Here is a 21,536-nt window from a genome sequence, read left to right as displayed (position 1 = left end):
GCTCAGGATTACCTTAATCTGAGAAAAGGCTAACAGAATTTTTAAAACTCACTGAGCACAAACCTCTTGCTAGTCCTCCAATATTAGAGGTAGTGGATGATGTCATTTTTGACTCTTCTCTGCAGCTCAACTCCCAGCTTTGTGCTCCCAGGATGTCAGACTGTTTTTAGAAACACTATGGCAGATCCTGAGGTGGTGTGTCACGGGAGCTAAGGGCAGAGTCTATAGGAACCCTTTTTCAAATGAACATGAGGGTAGGTCCCTTGGCAGATTTGGCAAGAAAGTGTACACTTCTGCCACCCTGGTCATGAGTGCTCACAGTTGTCCTTTCTGGACCAAATGAAGAAAAAACTGGAGGGGATAGAAGACAATACTGTCAGCCAGGGAAGTCCTGAGCGCCTTGAGATACATGGCGTTGTGTGTATTGATGATTCTTTAGCAAAACTGCACGAGGAGGGCTCAGTGGTATCTCAGGAATGTGTGGTGTCAGCACAGTCATTCCTTCAACCACAAGATACAGCTTCTGTCTTGCCAGAAAAAAAGTAATTAAAGTGGTGTATCCAAGTATGCACTTTCAATAAAAGAATATCCTTTCAAATCCGGCCAGAAAATCGGATCTTAACCACAGATGTTTCATATCTGGCCTGGGACACACTTTCCAGTGATATTCAAGCCCAGGGAATGTGGGACCAAGCACTCCCAAGAAATTACATAAACCAAAAAGAAATGTTGACAGTCCTCAAAGGCATGATAGGCAGACCACAGTGATGTGACATAAACAAACCGGGAGGAACACAGTATTACCCTCTGTGTTGTTTAGCCTTGGGAAATAGAGCAGTCTATGGGTCTGCATCTGATTCCCCACTACCTGTCAGGAGGCAACAACCAGTCAAAGACAGACCCACGACTGGACATCAAATAAATATTTTTTGTAAAACTAACACAGAAATGGAGTATGCCAAAAATACTTTTTGCCATAAAAGAAAACAGGCAATTAGAAAAATATTGCAAAAGGGCCACAGACAGCAAAGCCTGGATGGCAGATGCTTTCTCCTTTCAGTGGACGGGTCTCTTTCTCTCTCTTCCCTCACATACCTCTCATCTCCAGGTTACTACTGAAGATCAGGGAGGAGGAGCCAACAGTGATCTTAGTAGCACCTTTCTGGCCAAGGCAGCATTAGTTTCCTCTGCTCCACAGTCTGAGCAAGCAGAAATTGGCTAATACCTGAGAAGGTGAAGTTGTTAATCCAGAATAGGGGAATCTTCATACACCCCAATCTGAGCACCTTGAAGTTGTCGGCATGGATGGTTTAATCCTTTCCCTTCAAGGGATATATTGTTTGATAAGAATGTCCTGGCCATTCTGAATGAAGATAGAAAACATACTAGAAAACCATACATATCAAAATGGAAAAGATCTTACAGCCTGGTGCTTCTCCAGAGGTCAGCTTCTACTATTAGCAAAACTTCCTCTGGTGTTAACCTATTTAGCTGAGCTATTTAGCTCCAACCTGGCTCACTTTTCAATCAAATGTCATGTGTCTGCCCTCTCTGCCTTTCCTGCCGTTGCAGCCACCTTTTTTTTCTATACTCCTTTTGAAACGATTTTTGAAGGGCATCACCCATCTCAGACCTCCCAGGAGAGTTCTTTCATCCTCCATGATGTCAGTTTTGATTTGGAGAACCTTATCCTGCCGCCATTTGAACCTGTAGCCACTTTTTACAATGTTTCCTTCCTGGAAGTCTGCGTTTCTGATGGCTATAACCTTAGCTAGGAGGGTGTCAGAATTGCAAGCCCTAGTGTGTACTAAGCCTTCTTGATTTTACACCCTGACAGGGTAAGTCTCCAGACAAATCCTTTCATGCTGAAAGTGGTTGCTGATATATCTTTTAACCAGTCCATACACCTCCTGGCCCTCTTACCTAATCCTCAAAACAAGGGAGAATGTGTACTTTACTCTCTGTATTTTTATAGTCAGCTCATATATTACTTGGACGAGAACAAGAACATAAAGAAACCAGACCGGCTTTTTGTGGTCTTTGCTAGCAGCAAAATGGGGAAAACAGTAAGCAAGCAAACAAACTGTTTTCAAGTGGATCTGTAACTGCATTGCTTTCTGCTACAGGTGCTATGGCAAATGGGTCCCTGTTCAAATCAGAACACATCCCACCAGTGTTCTAATGGAGGAGCTTAGCAATCTGCGTCTGTCTTCACGCATGGCAAATGAGATCTGAGGGGTTAGAGGGCAGCAGAGTATTATGGGAGGGGAGGAGCTTGAGCTAAGCTGCTAAGTGTTGCCAGCTCGGATCTGATATCAGATCCAAGACCCACAAGTGATGAATGGTGCCTACGGATAACACAGAAGTTATGGTAAGTACATAACTATAATTTTCAAGCGGATCTGTAACTGCATTGCTTTCTGCTACAGGAGCTATGGTAAACAGGTCCCTATTCAAATCAAAACACATCCCACCAGGGCTACAACTCATGCCTCTTTACTCATCCCTCATCAGGCCCATAATTGAGTACAATGCCCCTTTTGGGATGTACCTTACCAGACACCTGCAGCAACAGGAAAGACCCCAAAAGTACCTCACCAAGAGGATCAAAGGGCTCAAACAGATGCCATATGCTGCCCGATTAAAGAAACTCCAGCTCTACTCAGTGGCATACCACCTGTTCAGAGGCGATCTGTGCCTGACGTATAAAGCCATGTCCAACCCGGAATTAATGGACATGCTGCACCTCAGAAAATCCCATCAAGCTACGCGCTCGAGAGACTTGAACCTCAGCACTGAAATAAATAGGACATGCTGGAGGGACAGATTCATAACCCAGAGGCTCCCTTCACTCTGGAATAAAATCCCAGTCCAGGTTAGGCAGAGTCCCTCATTGACTCTCTTCAAGAGGAATCTTGATGAGTGGATGGGAGATCGTAGGTTTACCCCAGGTATCACTTCTGTGTCACTGTTAGACAGAGGCACAGTATGCTAACCTCGAAAAAGGGCATAGCAAAATAAATTTAAAATGGGTGGCGAAAGCCAAACACACTCTGGCTAGGCTTATAAATGCCCTAGGGCAGATAGCCTAGTATGAACCTATGAACCAATGAACTACAGCCTTTCTTAGAGGGAGTTCCCACCAGAGAAATCATGGAAGCTGCCACCTGGTCATCTTTTCACACCTTTGTCAAATATTACAATCGACCAGTCTTTTCTAGGACCAGGGCTAGGTTTGCTGTCTTGAAGGGTCTTCTGACTTGAGCCTAACCTGTTTGAAACGACCCACTCCTTTGCCTTTGAATTCTTTCCAGGTTGTTATTACTGCAGCAGTGAAACATGATGAACACAGTACAGTTGTGTTTACTTAGCATAAATTTAGATGTTCGACTGTCTTCATTGTTGCAGTATTCTTTCCAACCCACCTTCCCATCAGTCTCACCCAAGAGTTAGGGTGGGCTCCCCCTATTCCCTAATCCTTAGGATCCCCTTCCCCACTAGTTTAGGATTCAGGCCCCCCCTTTGCAGTAGTCCAATGGGGGCTAATTGGATGCCTTGTGCTCCTAGGTGTGGGGGAACCAGTTCCTGGGGGAGCTATAAAGACCTGATAATGTGACACTGACCGACCATTATACACAGACATACTAACATCAGGAAGGAGGTGTATTTTAGGCCTGGAGGTCGAAATGTCTCTGGCATTTGGAAAGGCCTAGGGCTTCCACAGCAAGGAAATCTGAAGTTGTCATTACTGCAGCAGTGAAGATATTGTGAACATCTACATTTATGCTAAGTAGACATGATTTATTTTTCAACCACAGTAATACAGCAGGTAATCCAGATTATGTTGGTTCATTTTATGGTTTAACAACTGAATGAGGTTGTAGTAGTATAACAGATTCTGTTAGAGATTTGAGGCAAGCACTGATTGCCCCAAAGCTGATTTTCTTACCAATTAGTGCACTAAAGTTATGGTACACAATAAATATTTCCCGATTTGAATGGTGTCCTGCAAGATCTTGTCAAAAAGCTAAAAGTGTCACACGTTGCAGCAGGACAATAATTTCTTCTATTAAAGCATCAAGGCAGTGGGAGTTTCTAAGGGGTTCAGAATATATAAATTCCCCAGTGACACCATTACAAATTAAGAACCTTTGTCAAGAAATGGTGAAATTGTTCAGTAAAACAGGTTGTAAACTTTTATAAATGCTTACCAGGCAGAATGTGGTGGAAATTGCCACACTATTAGAAGACCCTGAAAATTTCAAAATCTTTGCAGAACATTAAGCTTTTTTTAATCATTGCGTATATAATGATATATGTGAAGTTGTTAAATCTCGCCGTTTATTCTCACTGACATAATTAAGTAAAAGAAACCAGTATACTGCAAAAACTAAGACAGTAAAGTCCTTACTTAACTTGTAAAGACCCACAAAGCAACTAAGCCCAATCCGGGCACTATCTATAACAATTAACTATAGATTACAAATGTAGGGCTAAAGAGGCCCACAGAGAAAAACCCTGACTATTAGAAAAATATTAATAAGTCTAAATAGGGCTAAAGGCCCGCACAAAACAACTAAGCCAATAGGGCACTAACTATCCAAAACTATAGATTCTATTATCTAATTTTCCAACACTAACACACAACTATCTTATGAAAAACTCTAAAACAAAAAAGAAAGTTTTTTTTTATCAAAACTTGCTGGTTTTTTATCACAAATGGTCCGAGCTAGCTGGATCACCGAGATCTCTCTTGCCGCGGCAAACTAGATCTGAGATAATTCCAGCAGTGCATTGTGGGATAAGGGGCTTGGTCTCGAGCTACTGGCAAAACTTGAGCTTTGCTATCGGCCGTGTCAGAGCTGAGGATCGGCTCCGAACCCATCAGTGAGAATAAAGGTGAGATAAACAGCTCACATGGAACATTATGGTAAGTACATAACTTCTTTTTATATTAGATGACAGGTACTGGACAAAGAAGCCATTAAAAAAAGACTGATAAATTTATGAGAGAATTAAATAACTGCAAAAATGTCACAGCTGCTGCTGTTCCAGGAATGAAAAACTGTAAAATCAAAGATTACCAAAAATCCATGAAAAACTGTAAAATCAAATTTTACTAAAAATCCAAAAGTGAGTGAGCCAGCAGGTGACCCAGAAAGCAATAAAGTACCAAAAGCTGCCCTCTTTTTTTCACTACGATGCTCCGCTAGAATTGCTAATAAGAATCAGAATAGCTCCTAGAATTATAGAAATGATCACCAGTTTTTATATGGACTACAGAGAACTCCATGTCACCCTCCCACCCCAGGAAAAGACAGCACTTCTCTACAGGGAATTGCTAGCCAGTTCTTTAATTCAGTAAATTATTTGGATTACTTCATCTGGTCATGCCAATGAATATTCATTGGTTTTCACAGTTCTTAATGAAATGCATACTACACCCATTGTGTTTGACATTGTAAATTTAAGTAACCATCCTTACAGAATTAAGTATACTGTGTAAACATTTCCAGCTTTGTGCCAACTCAAAAGTGCCAGAATAGATAAAATATTGATAGAACTGAAACTCGTCACAGGAAAGCTTACCCTCTCTTTGCTTTTAACAGTATGCCTTTCATTAACAAAAATGCAGTTCTTAAAAGGGATAGTATCTTTAATCCACCCCTCAACCAAACCATGTTAGCATTTAATAGGGCTTGCGAAAAAGATTTTACAAAAATTTTGAGCAAACTGGATGCTGAAAGACATTACTGTATGTCACTGATAGGAAAGGAAACACTTGTTAGCCTTTCAAACAGACACTAGGATTATGAAAACTGACAAGGGCAGAGGACTTGTCTATGTAAAACGTATTGAAAGTTCGCTTCATAATGAGAGACATTATGAAAAAGTGTTGTTTGGTGCATTGACTGAGTAAACCCATGAGGCACCAGTACTTTGTTTCAGAGATGACTCCGGAGCTCTGTCAACTTTTATGACGTCTTCAGAGACAGGAGTAGACAAAGGGTGACTGAGTGACTCAAAGCCAGGACTACAGAGTGAGGCTGATGTGCAGCTGTTAGCCTTGATCATTTAGACTAAAGTGTCAGGCAAGCTTATTAATATACCTGTGGTCTAAAGCTGCCAGACATTAGAATTAGTTATTTGTTTTTTATGGCACTGATTTCATTCCTTTGAATTGTTTCATTCTCTCTGGAAGAACACATATAATTAGCTTGCCTATATTTTTGTATTTTGTTTCAGAAAGCACCACATGGATTTTTAGTGAATATGAAGCTTGAAGTTGTTGATAAACGGAATCCTGTATTGATACGAGTCTCCACCATTGTGGACACTGATGACCACAGAATAAAGGTAAGTGCTGTCATTATTAGGTATTTCAAATATGTCTGTATGTTCATCATATTGATCACTGCTGCAGTCACCTTAGCTATATGGGTTATATCCCGCCAATGATGTAAAGACTGGCCAGCTTCCAAAGCTTCAGGGCACCTTCCATGTGCCCAAACTGTCAAGCAGCTTGTACTGAACTGACTAAAAAGCAAGTCTGGGCGAAGCCTTTCAGACCTTTACTGCTGTTGAAGATTGCACTCATCTGATGGTTTTGAGGATCCTTTACTGCTGTCGAAGATTGCACTCATCTGATGGTTTTGAGGATCCTTTACTGCTGTCGAAGATTGCACTCATCTGATGGTTTTGAGGATCCTTTACTCCTGTCGAAGATTGCACTCATCTCATGGTTTTGAGGATCCTTTACTGCTGTCAGAGATTGCACTCATCTGATGGTTTTGAGGATCCTTTACTGCTGTCGAAGATTGCACTCATCTGATGGTTTTGAGGATCCTTTACTGCTGTCGAAGATTGCACTCATCTGATGATTTTGAGGATCCTTTACTCCTCTCGAAGATTGCACTCATCTGATGGTTTTGAGGATCCTTTACTCCTCTCGAAGATTGCACTCATCTGATGGTTTTGAGGATCCTTTACTGCTGTCGAAGATTGCACTCATCTGATGGTTTTGAGGATCCTTTACTGCTGTCGAAGATTGCACTCATCTGATGGTTTTGAGGATCCTTTCCTGCTGTCGAAGATTGCACTCATCTGATGGTTTTGAGGATCCTTTACTGCTGTCGAAGATTGCACTCATCTGATGGTTTTGAGGATCCTTTACTGCTGTCGAAGATTGCACTCATCTGATGGTTTTGAGGATCCTTTACTGCTATCGAAGATTGCACTCATCTGATGGTTTTGAGGATCCTTTACTGCTGTCGAAGATTGCACTCATCTGATGGTTTTGAGGATCCTTTACTGCTGTCGAAGATTGCACTCATCTGATGGTTTTGAGGATCCTTTACTGCTATCGAAGATTGCACTCATCTGATGGTTTTGAGGATCCTTTCCTGCTGTCGAAGATTGCACTCATCTGATGGTTTTGAGGATCCTTTACTGCTGTCGAAGATTGCACTCATCTGATGGTTTTGAGGATCCTTTACTCCTCTCGAAGATTGCACTCATCTGATGGTTTTGAGGATCCTTTACTGCTGTTGAAGATTGCACTCATCTGATGGTTTTGAGGATCCTTTACTCCTCTCGAAGATTGCACTCATCTGATGGTTTTGAGGATCCTTTCCTGCTGTCGAAGATTGCACTCATCTGATGGTTTTGAGGATCCTTTACTGCTGTCGAAGATTGCACTCATCTGATGATTTTGAGGATCGACAGTCAGCTTGTGCTTTCCTTTGCCAGACACATAATTTCCTTTTGGGGAAAAAACTTATATTTTCTTAAATGTATTGATGTTTCATTACGTTACTCTTCAGAAAGGTTATTTTAAAGTTGAGTGTTGTGTTTTAACCGACTGTCTTTAGACTGTAACATACTTTTAAATGGAGCACTCATTTAAAAGTAGTGCTAACTAACTGAAAACATATGTTCTGTGAAAAAAATTTTTTTTTTCCTTGGTAGGGCTGGCATAGGTTTGAAAGTGTTGTTTACTGTGTTTTTTTTTCTGTTAAAAAAGTTAACTTTTGTGGACTGGTAGTTTTACTGGCATTTGTTGCTTGTTGCCCCTGGTAGAGAGACACCATTTTTAGCCTGACCATGGAACAGATTTCCGGTCCCATTGTTGGTGCTTCTTCCAGCCCCAAATAGAAAAAGTTAAGCAAACAGCCTTTGCCACCACAGCAGGCTAACAGTTTGCTTCAGCTGCATATGGGTGACTCTGCTGTGGCCATTTGTTGTACATCACACCCCTCGTCTTTTACCCCGGATACCTCCTGTGTAGCACCTACAGCCGCTATGGACAGGGGGCTAGCCACATCCACTGTAGCTCTTAGCATCCCCTTAGTGAACAAGGGAAAGCCACTTTTGTCGGTTCTGGGAGAGGGAACTGGAAAGGTTTCCCTGTTGTGCGAGAATGCTGTGCCCATTTTCCCTGTGAGAGCAGCTGCTGCTGTTGGTAACACAGATGGCCCTACTTTTCTTGTCAAAAAGAAACAAAAAAGCATGAATTTACTCCTCCTCAAATGTCTTTACACAGGAGTAGTTTACTGGGTCTTGTCCAGGAGTTAATTCAGGCTATTAATCCTTCTTGTAAAGTAGTTTCTAGTAAAAGAAGGAGGGATTCCTGTTTTTCTGAAGAGATTCAAGGTTATGAATTGGAAAAGGAAGATGCCGGGACATATCCAGATTTTTCCTTAGATTTTTGATTCAGTCTCAGAGAAGAGCTCAGTTTCTGATTCTCCCTGCGGGGGATTTATTTTTCCCTGAGACAGTTGCTAGAATGTGAGAGTGTTTTCAGTGGGAGAACACTGAGGTTTCTCAGTCCTTTAGAAAATACTATGAGGTAACAGAAGAATTTTCCAGAACTTACACCCATTCCTCCTGATCTTTCAGCTATAGAGGATGTACTGTGTGTGTTACTGCCTGCAGTGTCCTTGTTAGGTAGCCAGCCGCCCCTAAAAGGGCAGGTAGGATGTTCCCAAACCTGACCCAGCAGTTGTAGCCGTAGTTAGGCCCACTACAACTAAGTACTTAGTTAATTCCAATCCTACTCTTTCTGAAAAGGATGAGAAAATTATTGATAGTTATGGGAAAACGTGTATACTCTGCAGCTTTGGTTTTCAGAATTTTGAATTGTCAGGTACATATGCTAGTTTGTTCTGACAAATTGCAGATAAACATTCCTCATAATTTCACAGTTTCTTCTTGCGACAAAAAGTCTGCTTTAAATAACTTAAGTTACTTCTGTTGCACAGGTCACTACTCATTCTTTGCAGTGTTTGTACACTCTGTTGATACTTCCTCCAGTATCCTCCAGGATTATGACCACTGATCACTGGTACTGGTTTAAGGAAGTTTGAATGTCTGCATTCTCAGCACCTTACAGATGATAAAAATGAGATTTTAAATTTTTCCTTGGATAAAGATGTAGTGTTTGGCCCCTCTGTTGCAAAGGTGATCAAAAAGTGTGATGAAAGGGCAAGCTGATCCAGGGAAGCTGTAAGATTTTTTAGCTCTCATTTTCTAGTGGTCTGGTTGACTTTTCTTTCTCATCTTCCATTAGCAAAAAAAATAAGCAAACAGACTATACAGTCTCAGCAGAATACAAGTAAATAGATGTTTAAGGAGGAATGGCAAAGGGAGTTCAAGAAACAAGTTTCTTAACTCACAAAACCAAAGACAGTCCAGTGTGTCTGAATGTCTAGTCAGGAGACCTCATGACCCGCACCTATCCTGGCTCCCTTTTTGTTCCAGTAACTCTTAATCTCCATTTTTCTCTTTGCAACAGTGCTTCAGACAAGTAGGTTTTGAATTTCATTCATCAAGGTTGCAGAAAACAGTGGGAGGAAATTGCACTTTTTAGGTGGTTAATCTCATCCTCCACATCAGACTGTTTTGTTTTTACCTGTTCTTCATCAGATGCTGTCCCAAGCACTGATAGAGCCAGTTCCTCCTTCCCATGTGAGATGGATTTTTATTCAAGGATGGCCTAGTGCCAAAGAAAAATGATGCTTGGAGACCAGTTCTGGATCTTTCTTTCCTGACCCTGTTTGTGATAGTGCCCGGTTTCACAATGACGTCACTTCACAGCCTGTTACCTCATCTTCCTCTTTCAAATTTTCTAGTAATACTAGACTTATAAGATGCATATCATCACATCCCTATTCATCCAGATGTTTCTTAGGATTTTTTATGTCTGAAATGCATTGTCAATTGTCTGCCTTAGCCTTTGGACTATCTATTGCACCAAGAGTGTTCACGAAGTGTCTAGCTCCAGTTATAGCTCATTGCAGTCTATAGGGTATCCACATTTTTCCATGTTTGGAAAATTTGCTTATCTTTGCAGAGTCTTTTTCAGAGTGCCAGGAATCTCTGTCTCTTGGGTGAGAAATCTCTTATATAAGCTGGGGATTCCAAGAGTACAGTCAAAAGTCTTGACTCCATCACATAGGATTGTGTTCCTGGGGACATCAACTAGACACCTCAGTTGAAAGAGCTTTTCTTCAACAGGAGAAAATAGATCTTTATTTATGTCTGCTTCTAAGGTTTTCCACTCAGACTTTGGTCACTTCGAAGGAATACCTCAGGATTTTGGGTCTTATAGCATCTATAATTCTCATGATACCCCTGGCAAGACTCCACATGAGAAAGATACAGTAATATCTGAAATCTCTTTGGTCCCAGCATCAACACCCTTTGTCTTTTCAAATCCCAGTGTTGGGGTTTGTTAGAAGAGAAATCTTTTGGTGGCAGTAGTAGGTATCCTTAAATCCAGGTATCCCCTTTTCCTTCCCTATTTCAGAGCAGTCCATCATCACAGATGTGGACTTTGCTTAGGGGGCAGTTTTAGGAGGGATGAAAGTACAGGTGTGTAGGACACCAAGGACAGATGCAGGCACATACATATCTAGGAGTTACTTGTCTTGATCAAGGCACTCAACTCTCTGAACCATCTTTGGTCCCTGGGACCTCTTCATAGTGGTTTCAGACAATATCAAAGTATTTCAAGAAGCAAGGGGGGCCAGGTTGTACCCCCCTTTGCAGACTAGCCATGTTAGCTTGGGATATAGCTTCATAGTCTCATTTATTATTTATTTATTGTCATTTGCTGACCGGAAAAGTCCAGTGGGCCAAATACCCATTTTTCAGTGGAGGCCGAGGGAGAAAAGCTCCACAAAAAGAATTACATTGAAATATAACATAACATAGTATATAAAAATGAGCAGAAAAATTACATATGTATGGAAACTGGTTGGTAAAACAATCATACAGAATCATACAAGTTTCATGAACAAAAACTATAGCAGTAGTGACATAGTGGTTAACCTAAACTAAAAAAAACGAAGACTGTAGGATTAGGAAATAGGCTTATGGAGATTTAGTTATGTGGCTACAGGGACAGATATGGGAGTTAAGAAAGTGGTCCTTGAGAGCTGTTTTGAAAGTTCTTACATAGTCTAGTTAGGTGATTGATGGCAGAAGAGCATTCCACAATTTGGCAATGGTATGGGAATGCAGGCATTGTCCAGCTCTTTTGTTAGGTTTGGTAATAGCTAGAAGTTGTTTATTAGATGACCTTAGGGTCCGAGTTTGGGTATATTTGTATTATAAATCGTAGAAAAGGGCAGTAATTTGGGTTGTTAAGTAATTTTATAGGTAAGGGTTGGTTGGTTGTATTGTAGATACTGAGGGAATTCAAACCAATTTAAAGATTTAATGGCCAGGCATTGGTGCGTGCGAGCTAGCATATTGGACACAAAGTTTGGTATTTTATAATAAGATTGTAATGTATTTAATAGATGTGAGTTTAGGTTGGTAAAAATGGGGCTACCGTAAAGGAGGAAGGGGAGAAGAAAACTGTTTGCTAGTTGTAACTTGGTAGATGTGTCCTGGTAATGTTTTTATGTATATAGCTTGCCAAGTTTAAAATGGGTCTTTTTGATTGTGCTGAGTATGTGGTTTTAAAATGTGACTTTGTCATCAATTGTAATTGTAAGTTTAGATGTTTTAACAGTTTCAATTACAGTATTATTTAGAGAGACTATTTTAAAGTCTTGAGTTTGAAGTTTGGGTTTGAATAGTAATAATTTTGACTTTTTGGGATTAAGTGCCATTTGGGCTTCAGAAAGCCAGGATTCTATGGATGTAAAAGCTCTTTGTGTTAATTCTAGGAGATCTGAGAAATTATTAGTAGAGGTAATAATTGTCGAATCGTCTGCATACTGGATTATTGTTCTTTTCTGGGAGGCCATATGGAGGTTATTGATAAATATATTAAAGCACAAGGGCCCGAGGATAGACCCTTGAGTGGCTCCTGTATTGTTGATAAGGTAATCAGATTGTCTGTTTTTCCATCTAACTAATTGTTTTCTGTTGTGGAGGTAGCTTTGGAACCAGGATAGAGTATTTGGGGAGCAGTATATGGATTTGAGTTGTGACAGTAGTTTTGGTTGGGACACTGTATCGAAAGCTTTTGACAGATCTAGTAGTATGACTGACGTTAGTAGACCATTGTCAACAGCTCTGTATACAGTATTGGTAAAGGACAATAAGGCTGTGGTAATGCTATGAGCCGGGAGAAAACCATTTTGGGTAAGTGCTAGCAAAGTGTTGTCAGTAAGATGTTTAAGCAGTTGTGACTGCATACATTTTTCTAGAATTTTTGATAGAGGTGAGAGTATAGAGATAGGCCGACAGTTGGAGAGGTCATTGGTATTTCCAGCTTTGTGTAAGGGGTAACTGGAGTTTTTCCAGAGTTGAGAGACATAAGCTTCTGCGATGGAATGATTTATGAGAATACTGATGGAGAAAGATGTGGAATCAGCAGCTGCTTTTAGATATTTGGCACAAAGGCCATCGGTGGAGAAGGAGCATGTCTTTAGTTTGGAGACTAGTTGGCATATGAGAGAGGTAGGTACAGGTTGGATGATAAAGGGGGTAGATGGGTGGGTTATTGTTATAGTTGTATATGTGGATCTGTGCAGGTTTGTTGAGTTAGGGTGTTAACTAGGTTTTGGATAGTGTTGATAAAGTGGTGGTTGAAAGCTTGGGCAATATCTTGAGGGCTTTGCCAGGAGAAGGGGTAGGGTTTTCCTGGGTTCATGGGTTTAGGAGAGAAAAGACTCATTTCCAGAAAACTTTTGGGTTGTTTTGTTGGGTAGAAAACTTGAAGGAGAAGTACTGTCTTTTGTCATATATGACACCCTTTTTGGCAGTATTTCGAAGTTGTTTATATTTGATTTCATTTTGTTGAGTTTTATTTTTATGCCATTCCTTACATGCTTTGTCCCTGGAAGTAAGGAGTTGTTTAGTCTGTTTAGTAAGCCAAGGGGGCGTGGTTAATTTTGATTCTTTTGGTGCGAGAGTGGTCAAGACTATTTAGAGTGTCAAGAATGATTTTATTAAAGTAGGTAACTGTGTCTTCTAAGGGTAGAAGTTTGGTTGGTTGCCAGTTGTGTGTTTTTAGGGTATCTAGAAATATCTGTTGGTTGAGCTTTGTAAGAGTTCTAGTTGTTCTTAGAGAACATGATTTGCCTACATGCAGTTGGGATCTAGGATCACTTAAGGTATTGGGGAGGGTTCCACTCTTGGTTTATCTGTGAGGATGAGAGACCAGTACCCAGTCTAGAGTTGAAACGGAATGGTTATTTCCAGTATGTGTGGGGTCTGTGATGAGTTGAGTAAACCTGTGCAAGTTAATGCTATGGGAAGGAGTGTTGGAGATAGGAGACTGCCAATTTATAGTGGTATCACCCAGAATTATGGTTTCATTACATATATTTAAGGTTGACCAGGATAGAATGTCTTGTATAGTAGATGTATTTTGCCCTGGTGGAATGTAGAGTGTGGTAGTACATAACTTTTTTCCTACTATTCAAGTGAAGATTTACTAGTAGTAGTTCCATGTTTCTGAATTTGGGAATGAGTTTGGTGAAAGGAGTAATAGTCTCAGAATAGCAGTAGTGGTTGGTGACTTCAAAACAAAGGGGGGAGCTGCAGGAGACAGCTGAATGGGTGGGGTCAATGGGAATGGGTGTGGCCAATTAGAAGGGGGAGGAGCCATGATCAAAGCCACAAAAACTGTAACTTTAATTAAATACACTGCCCTGGGTGCCAAATTATCATTATGAGAGTCCAGTCAAGAAAAAAGGAAAGTGTAGAAGAAAAAAAAATATTTCAATCCATTGGCTGCATGGCAGCTTACTTAATATCTATATGGAAAAAAAAAGGTTGTGAGGCATGAAAAAATTAATTACTTTTTAAATACATTACTGGAATGCCAGTTAAAATCAAGTATAAAAAAACAAGCAGCACTCAACTCAAACCACTTCTCCTTGCACTGCGGTTCTAATTATAATTTATATTCAGCTTTATTAAAGTACCAAGTACACTGCGGTTCTAATTATAATTTATATTCAGCTTTATTAAAGTACCAAGTAACATGCTGAAAGTAGCAATCTCTTTGACACCCCCACTTGTAAAAATGTTTTTTATCCAAAAAAGACCTGCTGCCTGACAACAACTATCTACTTGTTTCATGGGGAAAACATGATCAAAGTAAAAAATTAAAAGCAAATAGGAAACAAGCTCAACATACATTGCTTTCTGCATTAGTAACTGTATTTAGAGCACAACCTAGAGCTGCTTACTGACTTTCCTGTTTGCACTTATTTTTAAAATCGTTTTTTTCTCAAAACTTGCATTTTATCTGTCTTTGGCCTAGCACTCTTGTGTGGGGTCATTTACTGCACTGTTATAACTTGTTGATACTTGTGAACCTCTGCTATCTCTGAAAAAAACAAAAAAAATCTTGCATTTTTCCCCACTTTTCTGAGATTTAAAAAAGTTCAGTTACAGGCTTGCTGTTCTTGAACTGTTTGTAAGTTTCTGTGAGGCCATTTTTTGCTTGGGCTAAAGGGAAGTCTCTCTGTTGATCAGTGGCAGTGAAAAACATTGAGCAGCCTGCCTGCCCCTGTGGGAGTGGTTACTGACTTGAAACTGTAGTTTTATTGGCCATTTTGGGTCAATTCCAAAACTCCTTCATCTTCCTCTCTTAAAACCTGGTTGCCTTGTGGTTTTGGCATCTTTTCAGGCGTGTTGGCTGTTGGTGAAGCACCCACCAAGAGGAGAAAACGCTGAGAGAAGAAAGGAGCCACTTTTGAGATTTTAAGTATTTTTCCTCTGTTTATTTGCTAAGTTTTTCTGCATAGCCGCATATTTTGAGCCTTTCCTGGCTTGTTGAACTTGATTTCTGCATTAGTAACTGTATTTAGAGCACAACCTAGAGCTGCTTACTGAATTTCCTGTTTGCACTTATTTTTAAAATCGTTTTTTTCTCAAAACTTGCATTTTATCTGTCTTTGGCCTAGCACTCTTGTGTGGGGTCATTTACTGCACTGTTATAGCTTGTTGATACCTGTGAACCTCTGCTATCTCTGAAAAAAAACAAAAAGACAAAAAAAATCTTGCTTTTTCCCACTTTTCTGAGATTTAAAAAAGTTCAGTTACAGGCTTGCTGTTCTTGAACTGTTTGTAAGTTTCTGTGAGGCCATTTTTTGCTTGGGCTAAAGGAAAGTCTCTCTGTTGATCAGTGGCAGTGAAAAACATTTAGCAGCCTGCCTGCCCCTGTGGGAGTGGTTACTGACATGAAACTGTAGTTTTTATTGGCCATTTTGGGTCAATTCCAAAACTCCTTCATCTTCCTCTCTTAAAACCCTGTTTTGTGTGGTTTTGCGCGTTTTTGAGCATAGCGCAACAGCGGGCAGTGCCGCCTAATTGGGTTTAAACTATTCCTGGCTCCACAAAGTCTGCTCTTCACTTTTTCCCTTAGAACTGCTCTATCTCTCAATTTAAACACCATATTCTCATTCTAAGGCCTTTCACTGGTCCAATTAAGTAATCCTACAAGTTAGCACTATTAAACCATAAGCACTACTTACTCTTATACTCTCTACGATTACCGTGTCCTCTATTGGTCCATATTAAATTCAGTTTCCCTCTATTATTCTAGCATGTCCAAAGGTCAGTCAATGGTTTCCTCTCCAGTCCAGATGGTGAATCTGGGAATTTTGAGGCAATGTTACAACTGTCTCATGTACACGGACAACCCTCTCCTCCTCCAAACAGGTTCAAATATATGTAAGAGATGCAACTATTTAGCCAAACTGGAAGCTGAGCTCTCTCATCTCTAAACTGGTGTAACCAGTCAGGAGGAGAAGGTAACCTCACACAACACAATTGCAGTATGACATAGTCCCACCACATCAGCGAACCAAATACATAAATACACAAAAACATGCTCGGAGGCTCTAAATAAAAATCTACCTAAGCAACAGAGACCTCCAAAGCAGACATCCAAGCAAACGCTACCTCAAAACAAAACACTCACAACACATAACCCACAAAGTCAGTGTGCCAAGCAGCCACAGCCCTTAAGGCTGAATAACACACCTGATACTCTTGTAATAGGTGACTCTATTGTCAGACACACTGACATCCCGCTCACCAGGCTGAATAAAGAGAAGGTACAGTGAGCTGCCTGTCGGGTGCTAGGATCCGCCACATAACGCAAGCACTCAGGTCACTCCAAAGCAAATACAAATATGACTCAGTCATTGTACATCCTGGTGTGAATGACCTGAGACGTACCTCCCTGGACTACATGAAAAGAGGCATAGAGGAGCTCTCTGATCATGTAGCCCAGGCTGGTATGACCCTGACCTTGAGCAGCATCTTACCCTCACCTAGAATGATGCCACAGTACAAAGACAAAATGATCGATTTTAACAATTGGCTAAAATTTTGGTGTCATTCAAAGGGGATCCAGTGTCTGTCAGCCTGGGATGACATGCTCGACAAGCCATGTTGCTTCGCTAGGGACGGCTTGCACCTGTCACCACTGGGCTTTCGGATATTGGTAAAGGCTCTTGCCACCCCCATAGTGCCTTTTTTAGGCAAGGCTCAAAAGTCAAACCCACCCCCATAGACAGCACAAGAAACAAGAAACTAAGGGTAATGCTGCTAAACGCCAGAAGTCTTAACCTCAAGATGCACGCACTCAAAGCTCTCCTCAGTATGGAGAACATCGATATCTGTGCAGTGACAGAAACCTGGTTCAAGGCTCCAGAGAGCACCCCAGCACTACCAGGCTATACCTCATATCATGCTTTTCGGCCCCAAAACCCAGTGCCAACCACAAAATTAGGGAGAGTTTCCATATTTATCAAGGATATCCACACCTCCAGGTTAGTGGCATTGCACGAAGTATCGGAGACCATCCATGTGCAACTAACAGTGGGCAAGACTGCTTTTCAGTTTATAGCATCCTACAGACCACCCTCTCAAAGTCAGGAATCCCACTCTGCTTTCCTGAAAACATTGGAGAACATGAAGATCTCTCTGAACACCATTATATCGGGCGACTTCAACTACCCAAACATTGACTGAGAGCACTACTCAAGCCCCAGCACCTTAGCCCAAAGGTTCCTGGAAATTATAAACTCAAATGCTATGGAACAACTAGTCACCACTCCCACAAGAGGGGACAACATACTAGTCCTGATCATTACCAACATGGGGACTCTGTGCTCCACACCAGAAGTATATCCCTCATTGGTAAGATCAGACCATAAACTAATTTCACTGGATGTCCACATCCCGACCCCACCCCCAGCCCAGAAAACCACAGTGAAAAACTTCTCAAAAGCGAACTTCTCACTTCTCAAAACCGAAGTGGAATCCTTCAAGGCCCCGGGGCCAGTGGAAACTACAGCCCAAACTGCAGAATCCTATATATAAACGCATTCTACGGACATCTCCAGGAATGCATGGATCATGCTATCCCAAACAAAACCAAGACCCAATCATCCAAAGGCAGGCGTCCAGTCTGGTGGACCCCTGCCATAAATAAACTGTACAACAGGAGGAGGAAGCTACTACATGATAGAGCAAAATCCCTAATAGGGAAGGCTTCTCTGATCAGTACTAGCAACAAATTACGATCCCTCATAAAATCCTCCAAGGCCAGCTTCGAGAGAAAAATTGCACAGGACACCAAAGACAATCATAAGGCTTTTTTCAGTTATGTTAGAAACCTGGGATGCAACTCCCAGACTTGTTCTGAGTTGATTCTAAACGACAAAAAATACACTGAACCCACAGACATCGCCAATATCCTGGCAGACAGGTTCAGTGCAAACTCCCCCCCCCCCCAAAAAGAGCAAGTATCTATCCCGGCAGAGGGCTGCCTCCCAAACATCTCTGATGCTCAGGTGAAGGCTGCCCTCTCCAAAGCAAAAAACACTGTTTCCATGGGACCAGATGGCGTCCCAGATTGCGTCCTACATGAACTCCAAGAGGAACTAATCCCTCAAATAAAACAGCTATACAATCTCAGCCTCACTACAGGATATGTGCCCACAGAATGGCGTACAGCAACAGTGGTCCCACTCCACAAAGGTGGAGCCTCTACGGACCCTGGAAACTATCGCCCCATAAGCCTGACTAGCTTAGTCTGCAAGGCTATGGAGAGGATCATCATGGAGCTCATAAACAAAGACATTGGGGACCTACAGACACTAGATCCTACCCAGTTCGGCTTTGTCAAGAGCAGATCCTGCCTTTTGAACCTGGTTGACTTCTTCGAAACAGTCACCAAAGCCATAGATGAAGGGAAGGTAGTCCACACAGCCTATCTGGACCTTGCAAAGGCATTTGACACAATACCCCACCCGGGCATCATAGATAAGCTATCCAGCTTAAATATAAACCCCTATGTCACAAGATGGGTCACAAACTGGCTCAAAGACAGAACCCACAGAGTGAGAGTTGCTGGAGCCATGTCAGACTCGAAACCGGTCACAAGTGGCGTCCTACAGGGTTCTGTCCTGGGACCACTCTTGTTCGGTATATACTTTTCTGAGGTACAGGCAAACGTGGGAGGACTATGGCTCACCAAGTTCGCAGATGACTGCAAACTGGGTGCCATAATCAACTCTCCAGCTGACACAAACATCCTTCAAAAAGGTCTCTCAGAGACAGATAACTGGTGCCAGCGCCATGGTTTAAAGCTAAATGCCAAAAAATGTATAGTCATACCCTTTGGCAAAAACAATGTGCCCACAAATTACCACATAGGCGGAAACCCATTAAGTACAGAGAAAGTTATTAGGGACCTGGGGACCCAAGTTGATAGCAATCTCTCCTTTGAAAACCACATTGCCAAAGTGGTTAGAAAGACCTTCTGCATAGCCCACCTCATCACGAAGGGTTTCACATCTAGATCAAGAGAGGTAATCGTGCCCCTTTATTCATCCCTCATCAGGCCCATCATAGAATACAATGCCCCTTTTGGGATGTACCTTACCCGACACCTGCAGCAATTAGAAAGACCCCAAAAGTATCCCACCAAGAGGATCAAGGGTCTCAAACAGATGCCTTATGCTGCTCAGTTAAAAAAACTCCAGCTCTGCTCAGTTGCATACCGCCTACTTGGAGGCGATCTATGCCTGACATACAAAGCTATGTCAAATCCAGAATTAATGGACATGCTCCACCTCAGTAAATCTAAATCCCTTAGAGCCACATGCTCGAGGGACTTGAACCTCAGCACAGAAATAAATAGAACTTGCTGGAGGGACAGGTTCATAACCCAGAGGCTCCCTTCGCTCTGGAATAGAATTCCAGTTCATGTGAGGCAGAGCACCTCACTGAATCTCTTCAAGAAGAATCTCGATAGGTGGATGGGGGATCGTAGGTTTGTCCCAGGGATTACTCCCGTGTCACTATTAGAGGCACAGTAAACTAAACCTTAAAAAGGGCACAGTATACTCAAATCAAGGGGTGGCGTAAGCCATACAGAATCGGGCTAGGCTTATAATTGCGCCAGGGCAGATAGCCTAGTATGAACCTATGAACCTTAAAGGATTACTGCACAGGATATAGACCACACATGATAGACTGGCATTCTGTTTAGTTTGCAGGTAAAGCCTGTAATGAGCTCTTAAAATAATGTAATCCTGTCCTTTATTACAAATACTGTCATATGCATTTCAATACCCAAGGCTTATATGTTATCTAGTTATGTAAGTATTCTCTGCATGGCAACAACAGAAAGGCTTTCAATGTTGGCAATTTGTTAACGGTATGCTTATTAAAACTTACTTGCATCTTACAGTCTCAGACAGGCTTACCAGATGGTCGTTAAAGCACTGCTACTTAAACATGGAGCAACAGGCACTTTCTGAATAATAAGCATAAATCAATAGTATAAAAATATGACAGAAACCAGAACATTCTGCAAAATCAAGGACAGATGAAAAGCCGTTGTAGTACTTGTGTCTACCTTGGATGGGGGGATAGTCTGCACATTTACACTGCATACTGTTCCTTGCCTTGCTTGGACACATCCAGAGTCACTACATAGGTGAGTGGGGTGCAACAAGTATGACACAATTTGAAATGTCTCTGGCTGACTGCGGTGGCCCTGACACATTTGTCATACCTCTCAACCTCAGAGCAAGAAATCTGGACAAAGCCATACATAGAAGTGGGAAAAAGTCCCAAAAATAAGGACAATTTTTAAATATTGCTGTTATAAATTAGAAAGATAATAGTAGGTCTTGCATTAGTATGAATTTTCTGAAGGGTATGAAATCTGAAACTGAAATGTCTGTCATTATTTTCTAACTTCAGTTTTTAATGATTTGCCATTAATTTGCCAAAAAAACACAATTTTATGAAAAATGGACCAAAAATGTGATTCAAAAATATAAAATAGCCACACAATACAGCTGGGAACCTGCAAAGAAGGGACACTTTTTAATATTAGTACTGCTAACTTGAGCAGCTGACAAAATAAAAGAATCTACATGCATTTCTGAAATAAAAGCAATCTATAACGGATTATTACTGTTATTTATTAATTGTAAACCCTCCATGTTTTCTTCCATAATTGCCATTTTTCAGAGAGATTATTAGGGGAAAGAGCAACATTTTGAGCCAAAATCGGGTACAGTTGAGAGGTTTGGATATGCCTAATTCTATAAAGCAATTTATTTGCATGTACCTCTCAGCCTGTTAATGCAGGAAATCTGGACAAGGCCAAATATATTGGGGGAACTTATAAACAATACTAAAAATTGCTCTTGTATAAACTGAGACAGTCGATAGAATAACAGGTCTTGCTTTAGCATGCATTTTTCTGAAGGTTATGAAGTCTGAAACTCAGTGTCTGTCATTATTTAGTGACTTCATTCCTAAGTGATTTGACAGAAAACCACAAATTTTATGAGGAACAAACTAAAAATAAGAAGCAAAAATCTCTTCATTCTGCAAAAATCTGGACAGTTGAGAGGTATAGTTCAGCCGGGGCTGTCTGAGTTTGCTGCCCCCCCCTCACAAAATTATGGTCGAATGGAGCTTCCTCTTCTATAGCCATTCCAATGAACCATTACTTGGCTATTTCACCCCATTTACCATAAACACTAACCTGGAAAAGCCGAAAAACAAAAACCATAAACACTAATGTGCAT

General features: G+C 41.2%; 1 protein-coding gene across 3 annotated transcripts in view; it reads left to right on the top strand.

The window, feature by feature from the left end:
• The window catches only part of L3MBTL4 (L3MBTL histone methyl-lysine binding protein 4), a 2,903,854-nt gene that overhangs the window by 1,587,722 nt on the left and 1,294,596 nt on the right, over positions 1-21,536 (top strand). For all 3 annotated transcript variants that reach the window (XM_044066510.1, XM_044066511.1, XM_044066512.1), the window contains one exon: positions 6,247-6,357. In XM_044066510.1, the coding sequence (XP_043922445.1) occupies positions 6,247-6,357 (111 nt within the window). The remainder of the gene's footprint in view (positions 1-6,246; positions 6,358-21,536) is intronic.

Source organism: Protopterus annectens, chromosome 3.part1 (genome assembly GCF_019279795.1).
Source record: "Protopterus annectens isolate FY-2018-M chromosome 3.part1, PAN1.0, whole genome shotgun sequence".
In the NCBI taxonomy this organism is placed as follows: domain Eukaryota; kingdom Metazoa; phylum Chordata; order Ceratodontiformes; family Protopteridae; genus Protopterus; species Protopterus annectens.
The sequence above is the reverse complement of the archived record's forward strand: the minus strand, read 5'-3'. Positions and strand labels throughout refer to the sequence as shown.